General features: G+C 44.1%; 1 protein-coding gene across 1 annotated transcript in view; it reads left to right on the top strand.

Annotated features, from left to right (window-relative positions):
* Positions 1-23,925, top strand: part of SDK1 (sidekick cell adhesion molecule 1) — an 819,863-nt gene that overhangs the window by 649,900 nt on the left and 146,038 nt on the right. Inside the window, exons 22-26 of the mRNA XM_004385956.1 lie at positions 1,580-1,689; positions 3,725-3,875; positions 4,471-4,708; positions 21,113-21,228; positions 22,212-22,401. Of these exons, the coding sequence (XP_004386013.1) occupies positions 1,580-1,689; positions 3,725-3,875; positions 4,471-4,708; positions 21,113-21,228; positions 22,212-22,401 (805 nt within the window). The remainder of the gene's footprint in view (positions 1-1,579; positions 1,690-3,724; positions 3,876-4,470; positions 4,709-21,112; positions 21,229-22,211; positions 22,402-23,925) is intronic.

The raw sequence follows: 23,925 nt of genomic DNA, 5'->3' as shown, positions 1-23,925 counted from the left end.
CTGACATTCTCTCCTTGCTCACAGTCGGCCCTGCATGTTTCCTGGAGTTCACCGAGCCACCTGGCTGCCAGCACCAGGCACAGAGCATACCTGTTTCAGGGACAGAGAAACCTGCGTGGGGGGCATCTTAGGACTCCCCATCTGGCATGAGGTCAGGGAGGTCCCCCGTCTTGTCCCATGTAGCCTCAGCAAGGTTGAGTGAGTGGGGCTCTGGTTGTGGGGGGCTGGGTCAGGCACTCAGGTTTCAGGGACAGGGAGTCACAGGGCCAGGTGGGAAGCCTGGCTCCGTGCCAGGCTAGGGTGGTCACCAGTAGGGCTGGGACCATATGGAAATACTCTGAGCAGATGACTGGATAAGAAGTCACTGGTGTGGAATAAACCCAGCAAGAGGCAGTCCTTGGGCTGGGCACAGTCTTGGGGAGGGGGATCAAGCTGGGGCACTCCCCATGCATGTCTCTGTTTAAAGGGGCAGTTCTTTGCCGGTCAGCTCTGCACTGGGCTGGTTCTTTTGAATCTTAAAGGGACTGTGCCTGCCAGGGTCCCTCCCTGAAGACAACTGGTGCTTCTCTGTACAAGGCCCCTGTTTCAGTTTCCTAGAGCTGCTGTAACAGAAATACCACAAGTGGGTTGCTTTAACAAACAGAACTTTATTTTCTCAGTTTAGGAGGCTAGAAGTCCAAATTCAGGGTGCCAGCTCTAGGGGAAGACTCTCTCTGTTGGCTCTGGGGGAAGGTTCTTGTCTCCTTCAGCTTCTGGTCCTGGGTTCCTTGGCAATCTTCATGCGGCATCTGTCTTCCCCCGTTTGTCCTTGCTTGTCCCTCTGTTTGTGCTGTTCCTTATATTACTCAGAATGATTAGACTCAGGACACACCCCACACTGATATGGCCCCATCAACATAACAAAGAAAACCCTATTTCCAGATAGGATCATATCCATGGGTACAGGGGTCAGGAGTCCAACGCATATTCTGGGGGGACACGATTCTATTCACAACAGCCCTCCCTTATGCTGTGGGCCAGCAGTGGTGTCTTTTTGGTGTGTGTTGAGGCAGAAAGGGCCAGGGTCCAGGAGTGGGGAGAGATGGAATCCCACTGGTCAGTGTGCTGAGGTGGCTCTGGACCCTGAGTTAGACACTGGCTGTAGCCATGGCTGTTACTCCTCACTGTGGGACCTTGGCCAAGCCACTTCCCACTGGCCAATCTTTGAGTCCTCATCTGTCCAGTGAGAGGAAGGACAAGTGATAGGTGAAGGCCTTTCTATCACTCGTGCTCTCTGAGCACTCAGGTGTTTTTCCAGCTCTCCTGGGACCCTTCTGGGTGCAAGACTGGGCAACATTTCCTTGTGTTATACATGAGGTTATGAGGTCAGTATCAATCAGAGCCAACTCAACAGCACCTAACAATAACCTGGGACTCAGTCCCCAATGCTGAGCTTTTGGCTAAAACTCACCCAGATCAAATGGAGGGCATAACAAGAGGCTGTGTCATACCTGGGGGACATGGTATGAGTGCCCAGTCAAGCAGAGGAACTGCAGGCCATGAGACCGAGCAGCCAACCTCAGCATCTTGATTTTCCCAGGTTGGGGCCATTGGTGACGAGGAGGAGTGGGTCAGCCTGTATGAGGAGGAGAACGAGCCTGATGCCCAGACACTGGAAATCCCAAACCTCACGCCCTACACTCACTACAGGTGAGAACAGCAGGTGATAAAGTGCCTCAGGGGAGAGTGCCACCTTGAACAGGTGGCTTCAGTCTGCAATAACAAATCTCGACATATGTATGTAAATGAGACATTTCCAAGTAACAATTACAGCAAATCAAGCCTTAAAGAGCAGTCAAGACACATAGTTGAATATCATTTCCAGGGAGAGCATACTCTGATGTTAGATTAGTAATGTTGTTTCCATTAATACTAGCTATCAAAACATCCCATAGAAATGACTCACTATTATATTAAGCTTAATAACCAGGAGCTGCAGGCAGCCAGAGAGGTGGTGCTTTTCTTTACAAAACTCCTTGACCGCTTGTGGCTGTTAACACAGTGTGCACACACAGTAGAGTGGTAGATGTCCCCTGAATACCTCTCTGCCTAGCAGGGCCCAGGAGTTGCTAACCTCACTAATTAAGCACTTAACATGCCATTTAACGTTTTGCTTCTTGATCCTGAAACCAGGGCTTCCAACCAGTTCATCAGGTTTGAACCCCTGCTGAGAATTTGCATTTCTGACAAGTTCCAAGGTGATGCTAATGCTGCTGGTTAGGGACCGATTCTGAGAACCACTAGTAAAGCAATGGTTCTCGAAGTTTATCACAGGTAGGAATAACCTGGGGACCTTGTTAAGATGTAGATTCTGATTCAGTATATCTGGGGTGGAAATGCAAATTTTCAGCAGGGATGTGAACCGGAACGAACTGGTTCAAAACCCTGCCTGAAACTTATCTGGTAGTAAATCTTTGGCCTTCACAAATGGTAGCATGATCAGGAACTGTTAGAGATGTTATAACTTCCTGTAAGATCATTGATGGAGATGAAATTTCCAGTTATCACCAAATGTTGAGTTGGATAATGTCATTGTTCAGCCAGGTTGGATACATTTTATAAGACCTAGGGAGAAAAGGAAATCAGAATTACTAATTCAAGAGGAAAAGCTGAATTTACATCTTTGTCAAGAACACTTTTCAGCACAATACCAAAGGTGAGTTGAAAAAAGAAAAAACGAATGAGAGATGCTATTTAGCTGCTATTCATTTTAACGTCCTTCCTGAGAAGATTAGAGCAGACAGACCGAGATAGGATATACTCGATTTTGAGAAAAAACCTTTAGTATAAAATGAATTGTTGGGCGTCAAGACTTACCATATGAAATTAATTAAAGCAATATAATTATTCCAACTCAATTCAATTCACTATCAGAAACTGTGATTAAAGACCAGTGTCCCTGTCTTAAATTCATGTAAATTTAGGGAAACTCTGGAATAAATATGCACATGTGGATAGGATTCCTTTCTTTTATATAAATTCAATTCAAACAATTATACACAAATAAAGAAGAGACAGAACTGAAAGCTTTACCAGAAATTTTAAAGAACATCTAACTCCACCCTCATTTTATAGATAAGGAATCAGAGACACGTCTCATTTGCCCCAGAGATAGGGGGAAAGGAGCTGACCTTGGCCATTAAAAAGAAACTTGACTTTAAAAGACGTCATTTGTTAGAATAGCTCCCTGGTGGTACAGTGGATAAAAGCTACAGCTGATAACCAACAGTTCAAATCCATCAGCCACTCCTTGGAGCAGTTCTATTCTATGGGGCAGTTCTATTCTGTCCTATAGGGTCACTAAAACGGGCTTTTGGTTACTACTTCGATTCCATTCAACAGCTTCTTGAACCCCTGACATTACCCTGAACTTGAACCAGCCAATGGCTCCTGAGGACTCAGATTTCTGTCTAATGCTTATGCTTCGCCTGGGAATTTAAAATTGTTGAGTTGCAAGAGATTTACCACTCTTTGAAGGTTTTTAGAGAAAAGGGCCATGTATGTAATTTGCATTTTAAACAAGATCAGTGGAAAGAGGGCACCCTTGAGCAATGGCCTTTACAAGTCAGCTTGACACACAGATGAGCCCTCTCTTTAGAAACATTCCTGTTTTGTTTTGTCTTGTTTCATCATTCTGCATTACCCTTTGCTTCAGAATAACCTTCTTCAATGGCTTTGCCTCTAGATTTCGAATGAGGCAAGTGAACATCGTTGGCCCGAGCCCTTTCAGCCAGTCTTCCAGGGTCATCCAGACCTTGCAGGCCCCGCCTGACGTGGCTCCAACCAGCATCACCATACGCACCGCGAGTGAGACCAGCCTGTGGCTGCGCTGGGTGGTGAGTTGTGCCGCCAGGAGGGGGGACCACCGGGAATGCCGTCCAGAGGTGCCAGGATGTACAAAGTGAATTAAGAGCTTAGCAGTTTCTCAGTCATGCCTTTTTCCAAGTCCAAACTAATCCCATCATTAAACCAAAAAATATTGCATTTTACAGTTGGTGTGAGAGCTTAGACCAGCCCCAATGATCTTATTAATTAGTTGCATTACAGGCTCTCTTCTTGGAAGAGAGGAATATTCTTTGGGGAGGAAGGCCAGTGATGCTTCAGTCAGGACCTGCAAGTCCTTAAGCTAGGTCAACATGGAAGCCGTACTCAATATCTGTAAGGGAGCCAGCCTGATATTTAATCAACACACTTCCCACAGAAGTAAGCCAGAATGTATTAAAAGAAATTATGCCAGCCAAAGTTACTGACAGGGTTTCATTTAATTAACACAAAAAAAGTCCCAGGGAAAAGAAGAATAGAAGATTCTAAGAATGTTCTCCAAGAAAACAATTCCCATGGGATTGGCCTCCTAAGATAGGCTCACTCCTGGAGACCCGTCAGGGCAGCCGTTCCAGATGTCAGCTTACCATGGCCTGTTGTTTGTTCCAGCCGCTGTCCGACTCCCAGTACAACGGGAACCCCGAGTCGGTGGGCTACAGGGTCAAGTACTGGCGTGCAGACCTCCAGGCTCAGGTGCTGGCCCAAGTCATCAACGACCGGCTGGAGAGGGAGTTCACCATTGAGGAGCTGGAGGAGTGGACGGAATACGAGCTCCAGATGCAAGCCTTCAATGCCATTGGGGCTGGGCCGTGGAGCGAGGTGGTGCGGGGCCGCACGCGGGAGTCAGGTGAGGGGAAGGCTCTCTGGTCACAAGACTCAGCTCCCTCCGTGTCTCTTTAAAGATGTGGCTGAGTTTCCCTAAATTTTTAAACCCCAAGGCCATGGCATCCCATTGGTTCACCCCGCCTGTATCTTGTGTTAGCACTTTGTTGTCATTGTGGTTAGCTGCTGTCGAGTCAGCCCCTGCTCACGGCGACCCCATGGACAACAGAAAAAAACACTGCCTGGTCTTGTGCCATCCGCATGATGAGTTACGCGTTGGACTGTTGTGCTCCATAGGGTTTTCACTGACTGATTTTCAGAAGTAAATCACCAGGCCTTTCTTCCTAGTCTGTCTTAGTCTGGAAGCTCTGCTGAAACCTGTTCAGCATCACAGCAACATGCAAGCCTCCACTGATGGCCAGGTGGTGGCTGTGCATGAGGTGCACTGGCTGGGAGGTGATGGAAGGTGGGAATTCTACCACTGAGCCACCACTGCCCCCAAACCGGCACTTTACTAGCCCACTAATTAGGTTGGACTCGACAGTAATTCAAATAAAACTTCATTGGGACCCCATGCCACCAATATGGAACTGATAATGAATTCTGACAGTGGCTAGACTCATTATTATTTTTAAAATTTTTAACTAGGGATAATTTTCACTACCAGTGATGAGATGTAAGAGTGAGTAAAAGATTCTAAGGAGAACCTCTGCTTCACAAATTAATATGTGTGATACGTTAAGATCATCTAGCCTGCCGTAACACAAAGGCCCCAAAAGTCCAATTGCTTTAACACTAGAAGTTCATTTGTCCCTCATATTATAGTCTGAGGTGGGTGTTCTATTCAGCAGGTGGCTCTCTTACATGAGGTGGTTCAACGACCCGGTTCTGCTGTCCTGTGGGGCTAATCACCTTCTGCATCCAATTACCTGAAGGGAAAAGAAGGGGTAGAGTGGGTAAGCCTGTCTCTTAGGCCCTGTGCAGAGATGGCATACCTGTCTCTTAGGCCCTGTGCAGAGATGGCACACCTTTCTCTTAGGCCCGGTGTGGAGATGGCGCACCTGTCTCTTAGACCCTGTGCGGAGATGGCGCACCTGTCTCATAGGATCTGTGCAGAGATGGTGCACCTGTCTCTTAGGACCTGTGCGGAGATGGCACACCTGTCTGTTAGGACTTGTACGGAGATGGCAGACCTCACTGTGCTCACAGTCCATCAGCCAGAACTCCGTCATGGGGCTAAGTGAGGTGAAATACTGTTGGCAAATGTTTAGCAGTCTTCGCTGTAGTATGCTGTGACAAACTGTGTTCCCTGACCTTCTGAGCCTTATGGACTTACTTCAGCCAGTTCAAAATGGTCTGGAGGACCTCGTCAGCCTAGTCTGAGTATGTAGAAACACAACTGGAAGGATGTAACTTTCTTTACCAATACCCTGTAACACAGACCAGGTCTTTCCCATCTCAACTGAATTAGAGAAGTTTTGTCTTGAAAAGAAATCAGCTAGCTGCTGCCCTCCCGTCTTCTTTAACAGATGTTACAGCATGTACTTTATCTGTCACGGAGGGCATGATACTTCTAAACAAACTTGCTATTGTCAGTTGCCATTGAGTCGACTGATGGTAACTTTATGTATAAGAAGGAAATGTTGCCCAGTCCAGTGCCATTCATGATTGTTGGTATGTTTGAGTCCACTGTTGTCTTTTGAGTCTATTGTGTCAATCTATGTCATGGAGGGTTTTCTTCATTTTTGCTGGCCCTCTACCAAACATGATGTCCTTTTATAGCGATGGATCTTTCCTGATATGTCCAAAGTAACATGTCTGACAAACTGACAGACAGGTGGTAGAAGACAAACTTAAAAAAAAAAAAAAAACCCATTTCCACCGAGGTGATTCTGACTCACAGTGACCCTATAGGACTGACTAGAACTGCCTCAAAGGATTTCCAAGGCTATGAATCTTTACAGAAGCAGACTGCCACATCTTTCTCCCATGGAGCAGTTGGTAGGTTCGAATTGCCAACATTCGAGTTAGCAGCCAAACACTTAACCACTGCACCACCAGGGCTCCTGGAAGACAAACTTAGGCCACTGGAAATAGTACATAATATAAATTCCCAACCTTTCCCCAGACAGGTGGTCAGGAAAAGCTATGAAAGTTTGAGGCAGTGAGCTGGGCATTGGTCAGAAGGTGAAGACCAGGGCCATGCCCGCTCCCTCACTCCAGAAGTCCTGGCCCATTTTATTTATTGATGCCAAATGGTATAATCTGTTCTCTTTTCCTTCTCCCCACTGATTGTCTCCATTAAATGAAAGAGCTGCAGCTCTAACTATTATTTTAGCTCCATCATAGACATAAGCTGTGTTTCCCCAAGACGGGCCCTGAGCCTGGTGAGTCCACGTTTTCTTGAGGCTCCAAGGACACAGAGTCAGAGAGGTTGTGCTTAAAGCTGGAGTGCGACACTAGGCCGCCAGCCTCTTCCAGCAATGTTTCCTCACTGGGGTCCTGACAAGTGCCCAGGGACCCTGCCCCCACCCTCCTCCCGGACCTCCTCTGTCCATGTCCTAAGACATGTGTGAAACAATAACCTCCCTGTTGTGTTGTTATTTTATTAAATGTTGTTATTAGTTGCTATTGAGTTAATTCCAACTCATGGTGACCCCATGTGTTACAGAGTAGAACTGCTCCATAGGGTTTTCTTGGCTGTAATCTTTACAGAAGGATCCCTTGGTGTCAGAGGCATAAATGGAGCTAAAAACCAGAGCAGTAGGTGCTGAGCTGTTGTTGCAGCTGCCCCGGATAGGGTGGGGGTGAGTTGGATCCATCCTGGTAGTTTCCAGAAGTGGGATTTGAAACCCATGCAGGAACGAGAGATGCAGCCTTGAGACTATGCAGGGTGACAAGTTAGAACTGAGACCCCTACTCGAAGACAAGGCCCTTGAAGGCTGTGTTGTTGTTGTTAGTTGCCATTGAGTCAGTTCTGACTCACAGCGACCCTACGTGTGCAGAGTACAACTGCTCCATAGAGTTTTCAAGGCTTGACCTTTTGGAAGGAGATCTCCAGGCCTGTCTTCTGAGGCACCTCTGGGTGGTTCAAACTACCAACCTTTCAGCTAGTAGTTGAGCACTTAAGCTTTTGTACCACCCATGGATGATTTTGAAGGCTATACCCTCTTTGAAAGGGTAGAGTAAAAGTATCTGCCCACCAGCTTAGGGAGATGAAAGAAGCTTGGCTGTGTCTACTTGGATTCTGGGTGTAAAATAAAAAGAAGTTTCCTGTCATGTGCCTGGCTTAGGTTTGGGTTCTGAATTTGCACTAGTAAATGGTGCAGAGACTTCCAAATGAGAAATTAATGTAAAACATGGTTCCAGACAACAAAGAGCCCAAGTGATAAAAGGAAAAAATAGACAAATTGAACTTCATCAGAATGAAAAACTTTTGCACTTCAAAGGATGCCATCAAGAAAGTGAAAACATACCACCCAAAATGGGAGAAAATGTTTTCAAATCATATATCTGATAAGGGACTTGTATCTAGAATATATAAAGAATGCATACAATTCAACGATGAAAGAGAAACAACCCAATTAAAAAGTGGACAAAAAGCTTGACTAGGCATTTCTCCAAAGAAGATATAGAAATGGGCAATGAAAAGATGCTCAACACCATTAGCCACTAGGGAAATACAAAGCAAAACCACAATGAGCTATCACTTCACACCCAATATGATGGCTAGAATAAAAAAAAAGATGGACAACAGCAAGCGTCGACAAGGATGAGGAGAAATTGGAACTCTCATACATTGCTGGTGAGAATGTAAAATGGTGCAGCTGCTTTGGAAAACAGTTCAGTGGTTCCTCAAAAGGCTGAACATAGAATCACGGTGTTATTCTTGTTGTTAGGTGCCACCAAGTCAGTTCCCACTCATGGCCACCCCATGTACAACAGGACAAAATACTGCCTGGTTCTGCACTAGCCTCAGAATCATTGTATGTTTGAGCCCGTTGTTGTGGCCACTGTGTCAGTCTATCTCATTGAAAGCCTTCCTCTTTTTCTCTGACCCTCTACCAAGCATGACGTCTTTGTCCAGAGACTGGTTCCTCCTGATAACATGTCCAAATTAAGTGAGACGAAGTCTCGCCGTCCTCGCTTCTAAGGAGCATTCTGGCTGTACTTCTTTCAATACAGATTTGTTCATTCTTCTGGCAGTCCATTGTATATTCAGTATTCTTTGCCAACACCATAATTCAAATGCATCAATTCTTCTTTGGTCTTCTTTATTAATTGTCTAGTTTCGCATGCATATGAAGAGATTGAAAATATGGCTTGGGTCAAGGACACCTTAGTCCTCAAAGTGATATCTTTGCTTTTTAACATTTAAAGAGGTCTTTTGCAGATTTACTCAGTGCAATACATCATTTTATTTCTTGACTGCTGCTTTCATGGGCGTTAATTATGAATCCAAGTAAAACGAAATCTTTGACAACTTCAATCTTGTCTCCATTTATCATGATGTTGCTTATTGGTCTAGTTGTGAGGACTTTTGTTTTCTTTATGTTGAGGTGTAATCCATACTGAAGGCTGTATTATCATATGACCCAGCAATTCTACTTCTAGGTATGTGCCCAAGAGAGTAGAGCACATATGCCCACACAAAAATTCGTACATGAATGTTTATGGCAGTATTACTCATAATAGCCAAAAGTTGGAAATAATCCAAGTGTCCATCAATTGATGACTGGATAAATAAAATGAAGTATAGCCATACAGTGAAGTAGTATTTGCATCAAAGAGGAATGAAGTACTGTTACATGCTACAACATGGATGAACCTTGAAAACATTATGCAAAGTGAAAGAAGCCAGGCACAAAAGACCACATGTTGTATGATTCTGTTTATATAAAATGTCCACAATAGGCAAATCTACCAAGATAGAAAGTACATCGGTGGTTGCCTAGGGCTGAGGAGAAGGGGCTTCAGGGGAATGGAGAGTGACTGGTAATGGATATGAGATTTGTTTTGAGTGTTATGCAAATGCTCTAAACTTTACCGTTTAGAGCAATTGTACACTTCAAATGGGTGAATTGTATGATATGTGAATGATATCTCAAGGAGCCCTGGTGGCACAGTGGTTAAGTGCTTGGCTACTAACCAAAAGGTCGGTGATTCGAACCCACCAACCACTCCGTGGGAGAAAGATGTGGCAGTCTGCTTCCGTAAAGATTTATAGCCTTGGAAACCCTGTGGGGCAGTTCTACTGTGTCCTATAAGATCACTATGAGTTGGAATCGACTCAACAGCAATGGTCAGTAAAGCTGTTAAAAAGAAGAGAAACCCAGCCTTCCCTAGATTAATTTAGTATAGATTAAATGTTACTAAAATAATTATGTTTCAGAGATTGTACACTTTACAAATGGTTGGGAGGCCTTGAAGATTGTCCTTGTTCCCCACAGTTTTTTCTTGTCCTTAGGAGAAACACTGACCAACGCTTTTTTTTTTTTCCTTTTTATTATACTTTATATGAAGGTTTACAGAACAAATAGTTTCTCGTTAAACAGTACACATATTGTTTTATGACAATGGTTAACAACCCCACGGCATGTCAACACTGTCCTTTCTCAACCTCAGGTTCCCTATTGCCAGCTTTCCTGTCCCCTCCTGCCTTCTAGTCCTTGTCCCTGGACTGTTGTGCCCCATTAATCTCATTTTGTTTTATGGGGCTGTCTAATCTTTAGCTGAACGGTGAACCTCGGGACTTCATTACTGAGCTAAAAGGGTGTCCGGAGGCCATACTCTCGGGTTTTCTCCAGTCTCTGTCAGGCCAGTAAGTCTGATCTTTTTCTGTGAGTTAGGGTTTTGTTCTACATTTTTCTCCAGCTCTGTCCAGGATGCTCTGTTGTGATCCCGGTCAGAGCAGTCAGTGGTGGTAGCCGGCACCATCTAATTGTACTAGACTCAGTCTGGTGAAGGACATTGACCAACTCTTGCTGAAACAGTTACGTATTATACCCCATTAAAGGATGTTATTCTCCTCCAAAACAAAACAAAACAAAACAAAACAAAACAACAGCAAAAACTTGGCACTAGGCCAGACCTTCTGCATAACCAGAAGAAGCAAATATGGCTCATCTTTGGAGAGATAGTACCACAGTCGAATTGTCCCATAAAAAAACAAGCCGTTGTTTTTTTGTTTAATTTTTTTCTATTTTTTTATTGTGCTTTAGGTGAAAGTTTATAGAGCAAATTAGTTTCCCATTTGATAGTTTGTACATAAAGTATTCCATGACCTTGGTTGCATTCTGCACAATATGTCAGCACTCTCCTCATTTCCGCCCTGGGTTTCCCATTTCCTTCCATCTGGATTTTCTACCCCTTCCTGCCTTCTCATCTTTGCTTTTGGGCAAATGCTGTCCTTTTTATCTCATATAATTGATTGTTCTAAGGAACTCGATTCTCTCAGGTGTTATTGTTTATTGTATGGTTCTGTCTATTGTTTGGCTGAAAGATGGTCTCCAGAAATAGCTTCAGTACCAGGTCAAAAGGTGTCTCAGGGCCATAGTCTTGAGGGTTCCTCAGGTCTTAGACCAGTAAGTCTGGTCTTTTTTGTGAATTTGATTTTTTGTTCTACATTTTTCTCCTGCTCTATCAGATTTGTCATAGCCAAAATTTTTTCCCCAGTCTGTAGGTTGTCTTTTCACTCTTTTGGTGAAGTCTTTTGATGAGCATAAGTGTTTGATTTTTAGGAGCTCCCAGTTATCTAGTTTCTCTTCTGGTGTTTGTGCATTGTTAATTATGGTTTGTATACTATTTATACCACATATTAGGGTTCCTGGGGTTATCCTTATTTTCTCTTCCATGATCTTTACCGTTTTAGTGGAGAAGTCTTTTGATGAGCATAAATGTTTATAATTTTTAAGATGTGTCATTTATCTAATTGATCTTCTACTGTTTGTGTATTTTTAGTTATGTTTGGTATTCAATTTATGCCATATCTTAGGACCTCTAGTATTGGTCCCTATTTTTATTTCTGTGATCTTTATAGTTTTAGGTTTTACCTTTAGGTTTTTGATCCATTTTGAGTTAGTTTTTGTGTATGGTGTGAGGTATGGGTCCTTTTTCAGTTTTCTATAGACATCCAGTTTTGCCAGCACCATTTGTTAAAGAGACTGTCTCTTCCCCATTTAATGGACTTTGACCCTTTTTTGAAGATCCAGCTGTCCATAGGTGGATGAATTTACATCTGGGTTCTCAATTCTGTTCCATTGGTCTATGTGTCTGTTGTTGTACCAGAACTAAGCTGTTTTGACTACTGTGACTGTATAGTATGTTCTGAGATCAGGTAGTGTGAAGCTTCCTACTTTTGTTCTTTTTATTCAATATTACTTTACTTAAATGGTCTCTTTCCTTTCTACATAAAGCTGATGATTAGTTTTTCCATCTCGTTAAAGAATGCTATTGGAATTTGGATCAGGATTATATTATAGCTATAGATCTTTTTGGGTACTGTTGATGTTTTCACAATGTTGAGGTATTCCTTTCCATGAGCATGGTATATTTTTCCATTTATGTAGGTCCTTTTTGGTTTTGTAGTTTTCTTTTATAGGTCTTTTATGACCCTGGTTAGATTTATTCCTAAGTATTTTATCCTTTGGGGGGGCTATTGTAAATGGTATTGCTTTTCTGATTTCCTTTTCAAAGTTCTCTTTGTTGGTATAGAGGAATCCAACTGATTTTTGTATGTTGATATTGTGCCCTGAAACTGCTGAATTCTTCTTCAAGCCCTTATTAAGATGAACTCATAATTGTCAAACACACGAGGAAGTAATCTGCTATGAGTAAGAATAAGCAGCTTTAAAACAAAAACAAGAAATAAACATAAAGGTTTCTGTGTGCCATTGAGTCGATTCTGATGGACAGTGACCTTACGCGACAGAGTAGAACTGCCCTATAGGGTTTTCTTGGCTGTAATCTTTACAGGAGCAAATCGCCAGGTCTTTTTTCCCATGGAGCTACTGGGTGGGTTTGAACCACCAACTTTTGAGTTAGCAGCCAAGCGCTTTAACCATTGCATCACCAGGGCTCCTAATAGAAAGATAACTTATTGCCATCGAATGGATTCCAAAATCGAGTGGATTCCAACTAATAGTGACCCTATAGGACCCTATAGTGACCCTATAGGACAGATTAGAACTGCCCCATAGGATTCCAAGGCTGTAGTCTTTATGGAAGTAGACTGCCACATCTTTCTCCCATGGAGCTACTGGTGGGTTCAAATTGCCAAACTTTATATTAGCAGCCGAGTGTTTCACCACTGTACCAGCAGGTTTCCTTGAACACAATGATAGAGGGCCTCAATTGCTTTAAAAGACATACTAGACTGAAAAAGAATATGTAATAAGCACATTTAAAATGATTAAATTCTTTAAAAATAGGTGTTAAACTTTAAAATTCAGATGTCATTTTAAGGAGACAGATTTTTAAAAAATAACTAAATAGAACACAGTGATTGAAAAGAAAACTCTATGGTTAAGGTAAAAAGCAGTTTCCAAACCCCAAACCCACTGCTGTTGAGTTAATTCCACCTCATAGCCACCCCATAAGACAGAATAGAACTGCCCCATAGGGTTTCCAAGGCTGTAATCATTATGGAAGCAGACTGCCACATCTTTCTCCCATGGAGCAGCTGATGGGTTCGAACTACTGACCTTTCAGTTAGCAGCTGAATGCTTAAACACTGCACCACCAAGTCTCCTCCAAAAGCAGTGTAAACACTGCCAAAGAGAGAATTACCAAAACTGGAAGCTAGATATGAGTAAATAACTCAAAATACAGCACAAAGACATAGAGATGGAAAATATGATAGAGCGGTTAAAAGACATAAAGAATAGAATGAGTAGGTCCAACATACATCTAATAGGACTCAAAAGGGAAAGAGGGAGGAAATAAGAGTGATGAAATATATGAAGATAATGGCTGAGAAATTCCAGAATTGATGAAAGACATTATTTATCAGTCTAAAGAAGCATGAATCCTGGGCAGGATAAATAAAAGTAAATCGGCACCTAAATACATTGTAGTACAATTGCAAAGCCGAAGAGAAAAAGTTCAAAACCAGTTAGAGTGAAAAGCGAATACCTACTGTAAGAATGGCATAGTGCAACATCATCCAAACTCCTCATCTAACTTCACAAGGGGGAGGAGTTCATTATCAGCATCAACAGCCCAGGCTGATTGCTATGCGTGGAGGTCAGACATACTCCACCCTCCAACCTTTTTACCAATTCTGACACTAGCTGTCCCTCCCATGGCACTTTCTACTTCTCTGCTGGGTTCAAAAATTTGTTGCAATGGCCACACAGAACTCACAGACAGTACTCAAAGTTATGGGGTTTATTAGGGAAGTAACAGGCTGCATTTCAGGATCAGGAATAACTAAGGATACAGTTCTTTGATCAGGACAGCCTCTTCTCAGCTGTGCCCGCAATCAGGCCTTTTGCCCTCTGCCCCTTGGCCAGACCTCTGGCCTGCTAGGGCAAGTGTGTTACAAAGCTCTTTAGCTTCACCAGTAAGTGCCCAGAGGCACCCCACTCTGCCAGTAAGCCTCGGGATGAAGGCGCTCAGCTGTCTCTCTCTGAGTTGGCAAGCTTGGCTCAGTCAACAAGTGCCCAGAGGCACCCCACTACGCCAAGAAGCCTCCTTCCCAAATGCACTCAGCTCTCTCACTCCATGGGTTGGTAGACCTACTGTAACTGCCTTGCTGCATGGACTGGGAAGCCCATTGCACTGTCTTGTGCTGGTCTCCTAGTTCTGTTGCCGCCATTTCTTTGTCACTGCTTCTCGCCGTCTTGCACTGTCTTCAGTGTTACGGCTCTTTCTCTTTGTCTCCTGGATCTAGGAGATTCTCAGCACAGGGACCCCAGGTCCAAAGGATGCACTCCACTCCTGTCTTTTCTTCTTGGTGTTAGTAAGGTCCCCCCTCACTCTGGGGCTGGCTGTCCCTTTTAAGCCTAGTGGTATGGCAAAACTGACCAACCCCCACGTTAGGGTTCCATAGACCTTATTTGCATGGTCCTACCCCCACAGGGGTTCCATGCACCTTATTTGCATTTTAGCAGGCTATCCAGTCCCCTTGGTGGGCCACAAACACTGTATTTGCATAGTCCTACCCAGTCATTTTGTGGGAGTCACAAAGACTGTGGCTAGAATGGCCATATTAAGTAATTCACTGCACTGCACCTACAGAGGTAAGACAATTTGACTGAAGCAGAATTCCCAAGAACAACAATAGAGGCCAGAAGTCAATGGAATAATAATCTTGAATAACGGTCAACCTCAAATTTTACACCCAACTAGACTACTATTCAATGATTTCCTTCAGAAAACCATCTCAATTTTATATAAAAACAGTGGTAAAATTGCTGAGTTGAGACTATATTTCTGTATAAATTTTTCCAGCTGCTGAAAAGCTACTTGCACAGTGGTTAAGAGAATATAACTCTATGCATAAAATCACTTCAGATTTTTTTCTTCTTATTCTGTTCTCTTTAGGTAATCTTGTGTCATGTCTTATACAATAACTTTGAGGTGACTTCCTTGAGAAACTTTATTTTTTTTTTTAGGGACTGCTATCTTTTAATTAATATTGAGGTATAGAATTTTGTATCAAAGAAAGCATAATGGATTAATTTTTGTCTTGTTGGATTTTATCATGTATGAGGGAAGTCATGTATAGCCTGGGCAGGATTAACCGTTATCAATTTCATTACTGTCATGTTCCCAGTTCACTTGTTGAGAAAAATCTTTGATCTAGGGTAAGAATTGTACTTGCAACTTAAGCTTTGCTTTGTCAGTGGTCACTTTCTTCTTCTTCTTCTTCGTTTTTTTTTTTTTTTTTTTTTTTTTGAGGGTTATGGCTTACAGAAAATTATTTTCTAATTTTTAATTGAATTTTTGTTCAATTAGAAATTTTGATGGAACACATACCTCTCTGGGAAGAACAGAAGAGTTTGATTCAGCATTTTCATCACCAATTGAATGTCTGGGTTATTGATTTTAATTTCAAGATGTAAGTTATTCAGATTTTGGATATTTTAATGCTGGAGTAAAGGACTCTGACGGACACCCATGCCCTCCACCTGTCAGTCAGTTTGTGGTACTGTGGTAGCTTACATGTTGCTAGGATGCTGAAAGCTATGCCACCGGTATTTCAAATACCATCAGCAGCATCAGTGGTCAGTAAGTTTCAGCGGAGCTATGGGATCATCGCCAGGTCTTTTCTCCCATGGATTGGCCGGTGGGTTCAAACTGCCAACCTTTCAGTTAGCAGCTGAGCACTAAAATGTTGAGTCACCAGGGCTTACTTCAGATTTAGTGCCTCTGAATGGAGCATCCAGAACTTCCTTCTGTGGGAAGCTCCTGCCTCTGGCCAGCAAGCCCCTCCCAGCGGCAACAGTTTTGATTTATCAGCTCCTGGCCCCACTGATGTTCAACACTTGCCGTCCCCAGAACGGATGCCCCAGGCATTGCTCAACACTTTGAGGTGGGGGGCAGCCAGGGGGAGGCAGGAGAGGTGAAGAAGTTGCAAGAGCTGAGTGGGGAGGTGGAGCTGTGGTGGAGGCGACCAGGAAGGGAAGGGGCAAGGACTAGAGAGTGTACTGAGACGAGGACCAAGCTGCTGGTTTGCTCTTGGCTTCTAACCGAAAGGTTGGTGGTTCGAACCCACCCAGCAGTGCTGCAGAAAAAAGACCTGACAATCTGCTTCCATAAAGATTGTTGTTGTTGTTGTTAGGTGCTGTCGAGTTAATTTGGACTCATAGCAACCCCATGAGACAGAGCGTAATTGCCTCGTAGGATTTCCAAGGCTGTAATCTTATGGAAGCAGATTGACAGGTCTTTCTCCTGCGGAGCCACTGGGTGGTTTCAAACCTCCAACCTTTCAGTTAGCAGCCAAGCACTTAACCATCTGCACCACCAGGGCTCCAAGAAAACCCTATGGAGCTCAGTTCTGCTCTGTAACACGTGCGGTCTCCTTGAGTTGGAAGCGACTCAAAGACGACGGGTTTGCATGCTATGTAACATTTAGGAGTGATGAGAAAGAAGTGTCTTAAGGTACACACGGTACGGAAGATAGCATGGAGAATTCCACCAAGTAGAGAAGAAAGGGAGAAGGGCCACCCTCACTGGGAACAGCTGTCCTTTGGTCCTTAAAAGTAGCACTGTGTACAGGAATTCTGAATGGAAGCGTTGGAAACACGAAGTGGAACTTCTAAATGAAGTTTACAGTTCTGAAATGCGGTTTGACTGGCTTCATGACATCTCATGTTGGATTATAATCTATTATAAGGCTGAAAGAGCCCTTAAAAATCAAAAGAGACAACACAAGGAGCTGCAGCAAACGGAGTGATCAGAAATCTACTAGAGTAGACAGAGCAAACGGAGAAGGAGAAAAGAAGGGCTTAAAATGGTTTTGTTTCCAATGGAAGGGGAATTTCTAAGAACATCTAAAAACTTAGGATGTCAGGCTGCAAGAAGCGTAGAAACTACCACAAAATAGATGATGCATAAGATTTAAAAAAAAAAAATCTTGAAAACATAGATACTGTGTAACTAAATGGCAGATTTTATCCTGGTGGAATTTGAATGGTCTCAAATGTTAAATTGGCACACTGCCGTTTTCTCTTATCGAACAACCTTGCCATGGCTTTTTCCTTCTTAGAAGTTAGCTGTGTTCCGAAGTGTTGTGTCTCAGTTGCTACATCATCTGGCTGCCCTAGTTCTTTGGGGCATGGGTGGCCTCTGCAGCAAATAGAGCCCATATTACCACCTCTTAGAGAAAATCAGCCATTATTTGTAGATCTATAGCGAGAATTGGGCACTTACAGTTTCAAAGATTTACCCGCAGGAAGCAGCTAAGGATTTGAGAAATGGGCCAGTTGTGTTGCTATGACGATGGCCCTCTTTTTACATACGGGGACAGAGTTTTCAGTACACAGTACCAACATCTCGGGTAGTATATTTGAGGATCTCATCTTATTCTAAATAAGCTGGAAGATAAAGCCAGCTAAACTGTAGGTTTATATGTATATATTTTATGATAGTGACCCCTTTAATTCACAGTTGATACCAGGTACTGGCTTAACACTCTTTCTTATAAAATAAGCATGTTGTTGTTGTTGAGTCATTTCTGACTCATGGTGACCCCATGTGTGCAGAGTAGAACTGTACTCCATAGGGTTGTTCTCAGCTGTAATCTTAACAGAAGGAGCCCTAATGGTGTAACGGTTAAGTACTTGGCTGCTAACCGAAAGGTTGGCGGTTTGAACCCACACAGCAACTCCATGGAAGAAAGACCTGGAAATCTGCTTCCATAAAGATTACAGCCAAGAAAACCCTGTGGGGCAGTTCTACTCTGTCACATGGAGATGCTATAAGTCGGAATCGACTCCAGCGTACCTAACAACAACAATCTTATCAGGAGCAGATCACCAGACCTTTTTTCCGCAGTACCGCTGGGTGGATTCAAACTGCCAACCTCTCGGTTAGTAGTTGAGCATACACAGTTGTGCCACAAGGGCTCTTCAAACCCACATTACTGTCCATATTCACACTAATCGGTTGACGGAGCTACCCTCAAAGCACAAGGAGGAAGTGCTTGCTTCTGAATGAGTGAATGACCTGGCTATGGAAACAGTGGAGAAATCTCCTGTGAGAACTCACTCTTCAGAGGTGAATTCATGCATCCGCCTGTGCTTGGAGCCCTGGTGGGACTGCAGAAGAGAAAGGGAATGAATACCTTACAGGTGTACGAAAACCCGAACACCTACTGTGTGTCGGGCACTGTGTCTGCTACTCTACCGTATTTCATTTAATTCTTACTCCATAGGGTTTGTTGGTGGTGGTGTTTGTTGCCGTTGAGTTGATTCGGACTCATAGCAAAGGAGCCCTGGTAACACAATGGTTAAGCACTCAACTGTTAACTGAAAGGTTGGTGGTTCAAACCCACCCAGTGACCCTGCAGAGGAAAGACCTGGAAATCTGCTTCTGTAAAGATTACAGCCAAGGAAACCACATGGGGCAGTCCTACTCTGTCACGTGGGGTTGCTATGAATCTCCATAGGGTAGATGTTGCAATTAGTATCATCATTTCCTTTCCTTTAGAACAGATAGCTATCGATCATCTGCTAATTGCAAAGTTGAGTGCTGGCACTAGAGTGGGGGAAGAGAGGAGACAGGTTCTAAAGAATGTAGGTGGAGCTCAACTCTATCACAGATGGGACACCTGGGACACAGAGCCCGGGCAGCTTCCCGGAGTCTCACGGCCTGAGGGTGGTGGGTCAGGATTCACATGGAGTTGAGTCTGACTCCTGAGCCCATGGACTTCTCATTGCCCTGTGCACGCAGGAGGACCCCCATTTCAAAGGGGATTCTGCCACTGCATAGTGATCTTGGGCTGCCATGGGAACACTCAGAACCTCCACTATTCATCTGCAGATGAACCACCGACAGGGTTGTTTTGAAGGCTGAATGAGACATGTACCAATACTCTGTCACACATTACACACCCAGTTTTTATTGCTGTGGAATCTGTTCCAATTCATGACAATTCCATGTGTGCAGAGTAGAACTGCTCCATAGGATTTTCAAGGCTGTGACCTTTTGGAAGCAGATTGCCAGGGCTTTCTTCTGAGGTACCTCTAAGTAGGTTGAAACCACCAACTTTTTGGCTAGTAGTCAAGCACTAAACCATTGGTGCCACCCAGGGACTCCAACACACCTAGCAGAAGCTAGTGAACGTGAAGCCTGTCTCCTCCTTTAAACACACATGTCTGGAGAGTCCTGGGGTCTTTGGCCACAGCTGAGTGCTTTCTTCCGCTCTTCGACCGTTTATAAGCAGGACATCCCCCCATCGTCCTTGGTGATGAACCTGGATCCCTCATTTCCCATCTGAATGACATTTGAAGCTTAAAAGAGTCCATGAGAAGATTAGCAAAGCAAATTGAGATGATCTAGAATATAAAGTCCTTGCTTTTAAAGTTTAACTGTTATCTTTATGCACATTATATCTGAATCCTTCAAACATTTCAAGACAAAGTAGCTCAACAACGTCATGTAGACAGAAGCAATATTGTGCAAGAGTAAGACACTGGCCTCTGGGCCCATCTCATCCTAAAAAAGCATGATTTTCTCTTCAATGGAGCATGATGACATTTTCTTCTGTAAAAAATAATTTATTTATTTATATATATACACAGCAGAACATACACTAATTCAACAATTTCTACATGTACAACTCAGTGACATTGATTACATTCTTCAAGTTATGCAAGCATTCTCACCTTCCTTTTCCCAATTGTTCCTCTCCCATTAACATAAACTCACTGCCCCCTAAGCTTTCTATATAATCTTTCGAGTTGTTGTTGTCAATTTGATCCCATATAGATAGTTTCTTAAAAGAGCATAATTTTCAAGGCAGGTGTTCTTTACTAATGAAGCTAAACTATTGTTTGGTATAAGATTTAAGGTTTAAAGATTATCTCAGAGCAATAGTTTTGGGGGATCGTACAGCCTCGATGGCTCCAGAAAGTCTGGATTTCATCAAAATTTTAAATTCTGTTCTGTTTTCCCCCCCTTTTGATCAAGATACTGCTCTAGAATGTTTGATGATGCAATTTTCTTGAGCCTTAGTTTTCTCATCATAGAAAGGGTTAATAATACCCCCCCACATTGGATTATTGCATCTAAAAACACCCAGCACAGGGACCAAACCACACCCATCACCATCAAGTCTATTCCCACTCATTGGAACCCCATATGTTACAGAGTAGAACTGAGCTCCATAGAGTTTTCTTGGCTATAACCTTTACGGAAGGAAATAGCCAGGCCTTTCTTTCATGGTACTGTTTTGTGGGTTCAAACTGCCAACCGTTAGGTTAGTAGCCAAGCGCAAACCATTTGCACCACCCAGGGACCCCAGCACAGGGCCACATACATCATAAGCACCCAGGAAATGTTCTCTTCCTCCTCCTTCCCCCCTTCTCTTTGTGTAAATCACAACACCCCTTCTCTCTCATCCTTCTTACTCCCCACAGAACTCTGTGTTTAGAGAAGTTAGAGAACAACTCTCTGTCTGAGAGTGAGGCTCTTCCCACTTTCAGAAAGCCTGCAGCTGCGCACGTCAATATAGAGAACAGACCAGGCATATTTTCTTGCTGGACTGAGCTCCTAAATACCCTGGATTTATGGCATTTGTTGCTAATATTAAGGAGATTTACGTTTCTGTTGTACTCGTGTGGGTTTAATCTGATCACTACAGAGTACTCAGGATGCATTGCTATTTCAAAGACAGCTTGATTATTTGGGTGAAGATCGGATCTTTGCTTGTCAAAGCCTTTAGGCTTTGAATGCCAATTGATTTCACTCTTGTTCTTTACAGTTCCTTCAGCCGCCCCTGGAAATGTTTCAGCAGAAGCTGTCAGCTCCACCCAGATCCTCCTGACATGGGCTTCTGTACCTGAACAGGACCAGAATGGGCTTATATTGGGCTACAAGGTACATATGCATCAGGCACAAGATGTGGGCTGGGAACGGCTACTGCAACGTCACCCCCAAACCAGTGGGCTTGTCATTACTTACAGATCACAGCACTGGGCAGTTTCATGATTTTTGTATTAATGGTCCTATCTAATCCTCATTACAGTCTGGGGATTAGGCCTGGAGATGTACTTCAGACAAATCAGCCATGGAAAACGCTATGGAGCTCAGTTCTTCTCTGACAAACAGGGGGATGCCACGAGTCAGAGTCGACACAATGGCAACTGGTTGGCTGCCTGTAGCCTGGCTGGCAACCTGTTGTCCATGGAGGCCGGAGCTCACGGCTCCTGTGGAAGGTTGCAGGTCTTCTGAGCCATGAGCCAGTGTCTGACAAAGACGGGAAGCCCATGGGCTGGCCGGCTCCTTTCCAGAAGCCGAATCACCCTGTGTTCATAATCAAGCCCTTGTTTGAGTGGCTGCAGTCACGGCCTCGGATGTTGCAAACACTGGGTCGACAGCCAAGATGTCAAGCTGTGGACTGAATTTTAACTTAAACTCCCCTTCTACTCCGGGGTACAAGTGCCTCATCACTATCTTCCAGAAAAATCTATAAGTCTATGTGAGGAGCCCTGGTAGCAGAGTGGTTAAGCGCTTAGCTGCTAACCGCAAGGTTGGGAGTTTGAAGCCACCAGTGGCTTTGTGGGAGAAAGATGTGGTGATCAGCTTCCATAAAGATTACAGCCTTGGAAACCCTATGGGGAAGTTCTACTCTGTCCTATAGGGTCTCTGTGAGTTAGAGTTGACTGGACGGCAATGGATATGTGTCTATATACCTATATTGCCAGTTTATCGAGATTAGCTCCATAGTCCACGGCTGTCTTTAGGGGAGAAATCACAGTTGGTCCTTGGCTCATGGTGGTGAGCCCAACCCCCTTACCCACAGGGCCTCCTACTAACATTCTGCACCAGCCTAACTACCACGCCGTGTGCCAATGCTGCAGGTTCTATTCCGGGCCAAGGACTTGGACCCCGAGCCCAGGAGCCATGTCGTGCGGGGAAACCACACGCAGTCGGCCCTCCTGGCAGGCTTGCGCAAGTTTGTGCTGTACGAACTCCAGGTGCTGGCCTTCACCCGCATCGGGAACGGGGTGCCCAGCTCGCCACTCATCCTGGAGCGCACCAAGGATGACGGTACGTTCACCTTCCACACCCTCATTGCCCTCTCCACTCTTCCAGATCTACTCTTCCAGCCCAAATCATTTGGATTTCTGTCATTTTAAAGTTAATTTTCAAGTCTTTGTTTTTCTTTTTCGGTTGAGGAAAACAAAACAGAATTGTTTTCCAGTCGCTAAGCATTTATATGGCCAATTTCAGTCTGGAGTGAATTTTTACAGCCTAATTATAAACCTAGAGGTACCTGGGTGGCACAAGCAGTTTGAGATCACCTGATAACCTAAAGGTTGGCGGTTCCAACCCACTCAGTGGTACCATGGAAGAAACCTGGCAATTTGCTTCCATAAAGACTACAGGCAAGAAAACCCCATGGAGCAGTTCTACCCTGTAACACATGGGGTTGCCATGAGTTGGAATCAACTCGACAGCAGTGGGTAGCATTTGATGCCCCATTTGCACACTTCCTTTTCCGATTATGAACCAATGCAGAATCTCCACCATTACTCTGTAGTCAGTGCCAGGCAGGCTTGTGTCATAACACCTGAGGCTGCTCCACCTGTCTCTGTAAATCTATGTAAAAATTCATGACCAACCAGGGCCTCAGTCCTCCTGATGCCCCAGGCCTCGCTGTTTGCATTATCAGAGATAACGAGCAGTCCCTACAAAGAGCGTGCTGTGTTCAAAGGCTCGTAGAGTTCCCAGATCCCCGTGTCCGAAAGCCAGAATAATGAGTGCATTTGGGTGGCTTTGTTTTTATGGAAGTCTAAATCATCAGCAAATATGTTTTTCCATTTACAGATGGCAAACACTTAAAGGTTAGCTCCTTTATGTTTTCATTATTAAAGAGACCATCGTGAATATGTCAGGTGAAAGAATATTGACTCCCCCTACCCCAAAAAGACCCCATTGTGGGGATCTAGAAAAATGGAGTCCCTGATGGTGCAAGCTGTGTACGTGCTTGGCTGCTAATCGAAAGGTTGGAGTTCAAGTCCACCCAGAGGCACCTGGAAAGAAAGACCTGGTGATCTACTTCTGGAAAGTCAGTCACTGAAAACCCTATGGTGCACAGTTCTACTCTGACACACACGGGGTTACCATGAGTCAGGGTCAATTCCGCAGCAGCCGGCTGGGGATCTAAAGCTTCTGGCCAGTGAAACAACTGTGGGTTTTCTTAAGCATCTTTCCTGCAGTAATGGAATGAGACCCTAAACATTCTCTCACTGCTGAGTTAAAACTCTGCTTTCTCCATTTTGCTCTGGGATGGCCCCACAGCTAGGCTTGCTTGCTGTTGTTGTTGTGTGCCATTAGTCAATTCTGACTCATAGCAGCCCCATGTGACAGAGTAGAACTGCCCCATAGGGTTTTCCTGGCTGCAGTCTTTACAGAAGCAGATTGCCAGGTCTTTCTTCTGCAGAGCTGCTGTTGGCTTTGAACCACCAACCTTGTGGTTAGCAGTTGAGTGCTTAACTGTTGTGCCACCAGGGCTCCTTTGGGTCTCACTTGTTGTTGTGTGCCATTGAGCTTAGATGAGGGCAATGATCT

Source organism: Trichechus manatus, unplaced genomic scaffold (genome assembly GCF_000243295.1).
Source record: "Trichechus manatus latirostris isolate Lorelei unplaced genomic scaffold, TriManLat1.0 scaffold00151, whole genome shotgun sequence".
Classification (NCBI taxonomy): domain Eukaryota; kingdom Metazoa; phylum Chordata; class Mammalia; order Sirenia; family Trichechidae; genus Trichechus; species Trichechus manatus.
Note: the sequence above shows the minus strand (reverse complement) of the source record. Positions and strands in the feature narration are given on the sequence as shown.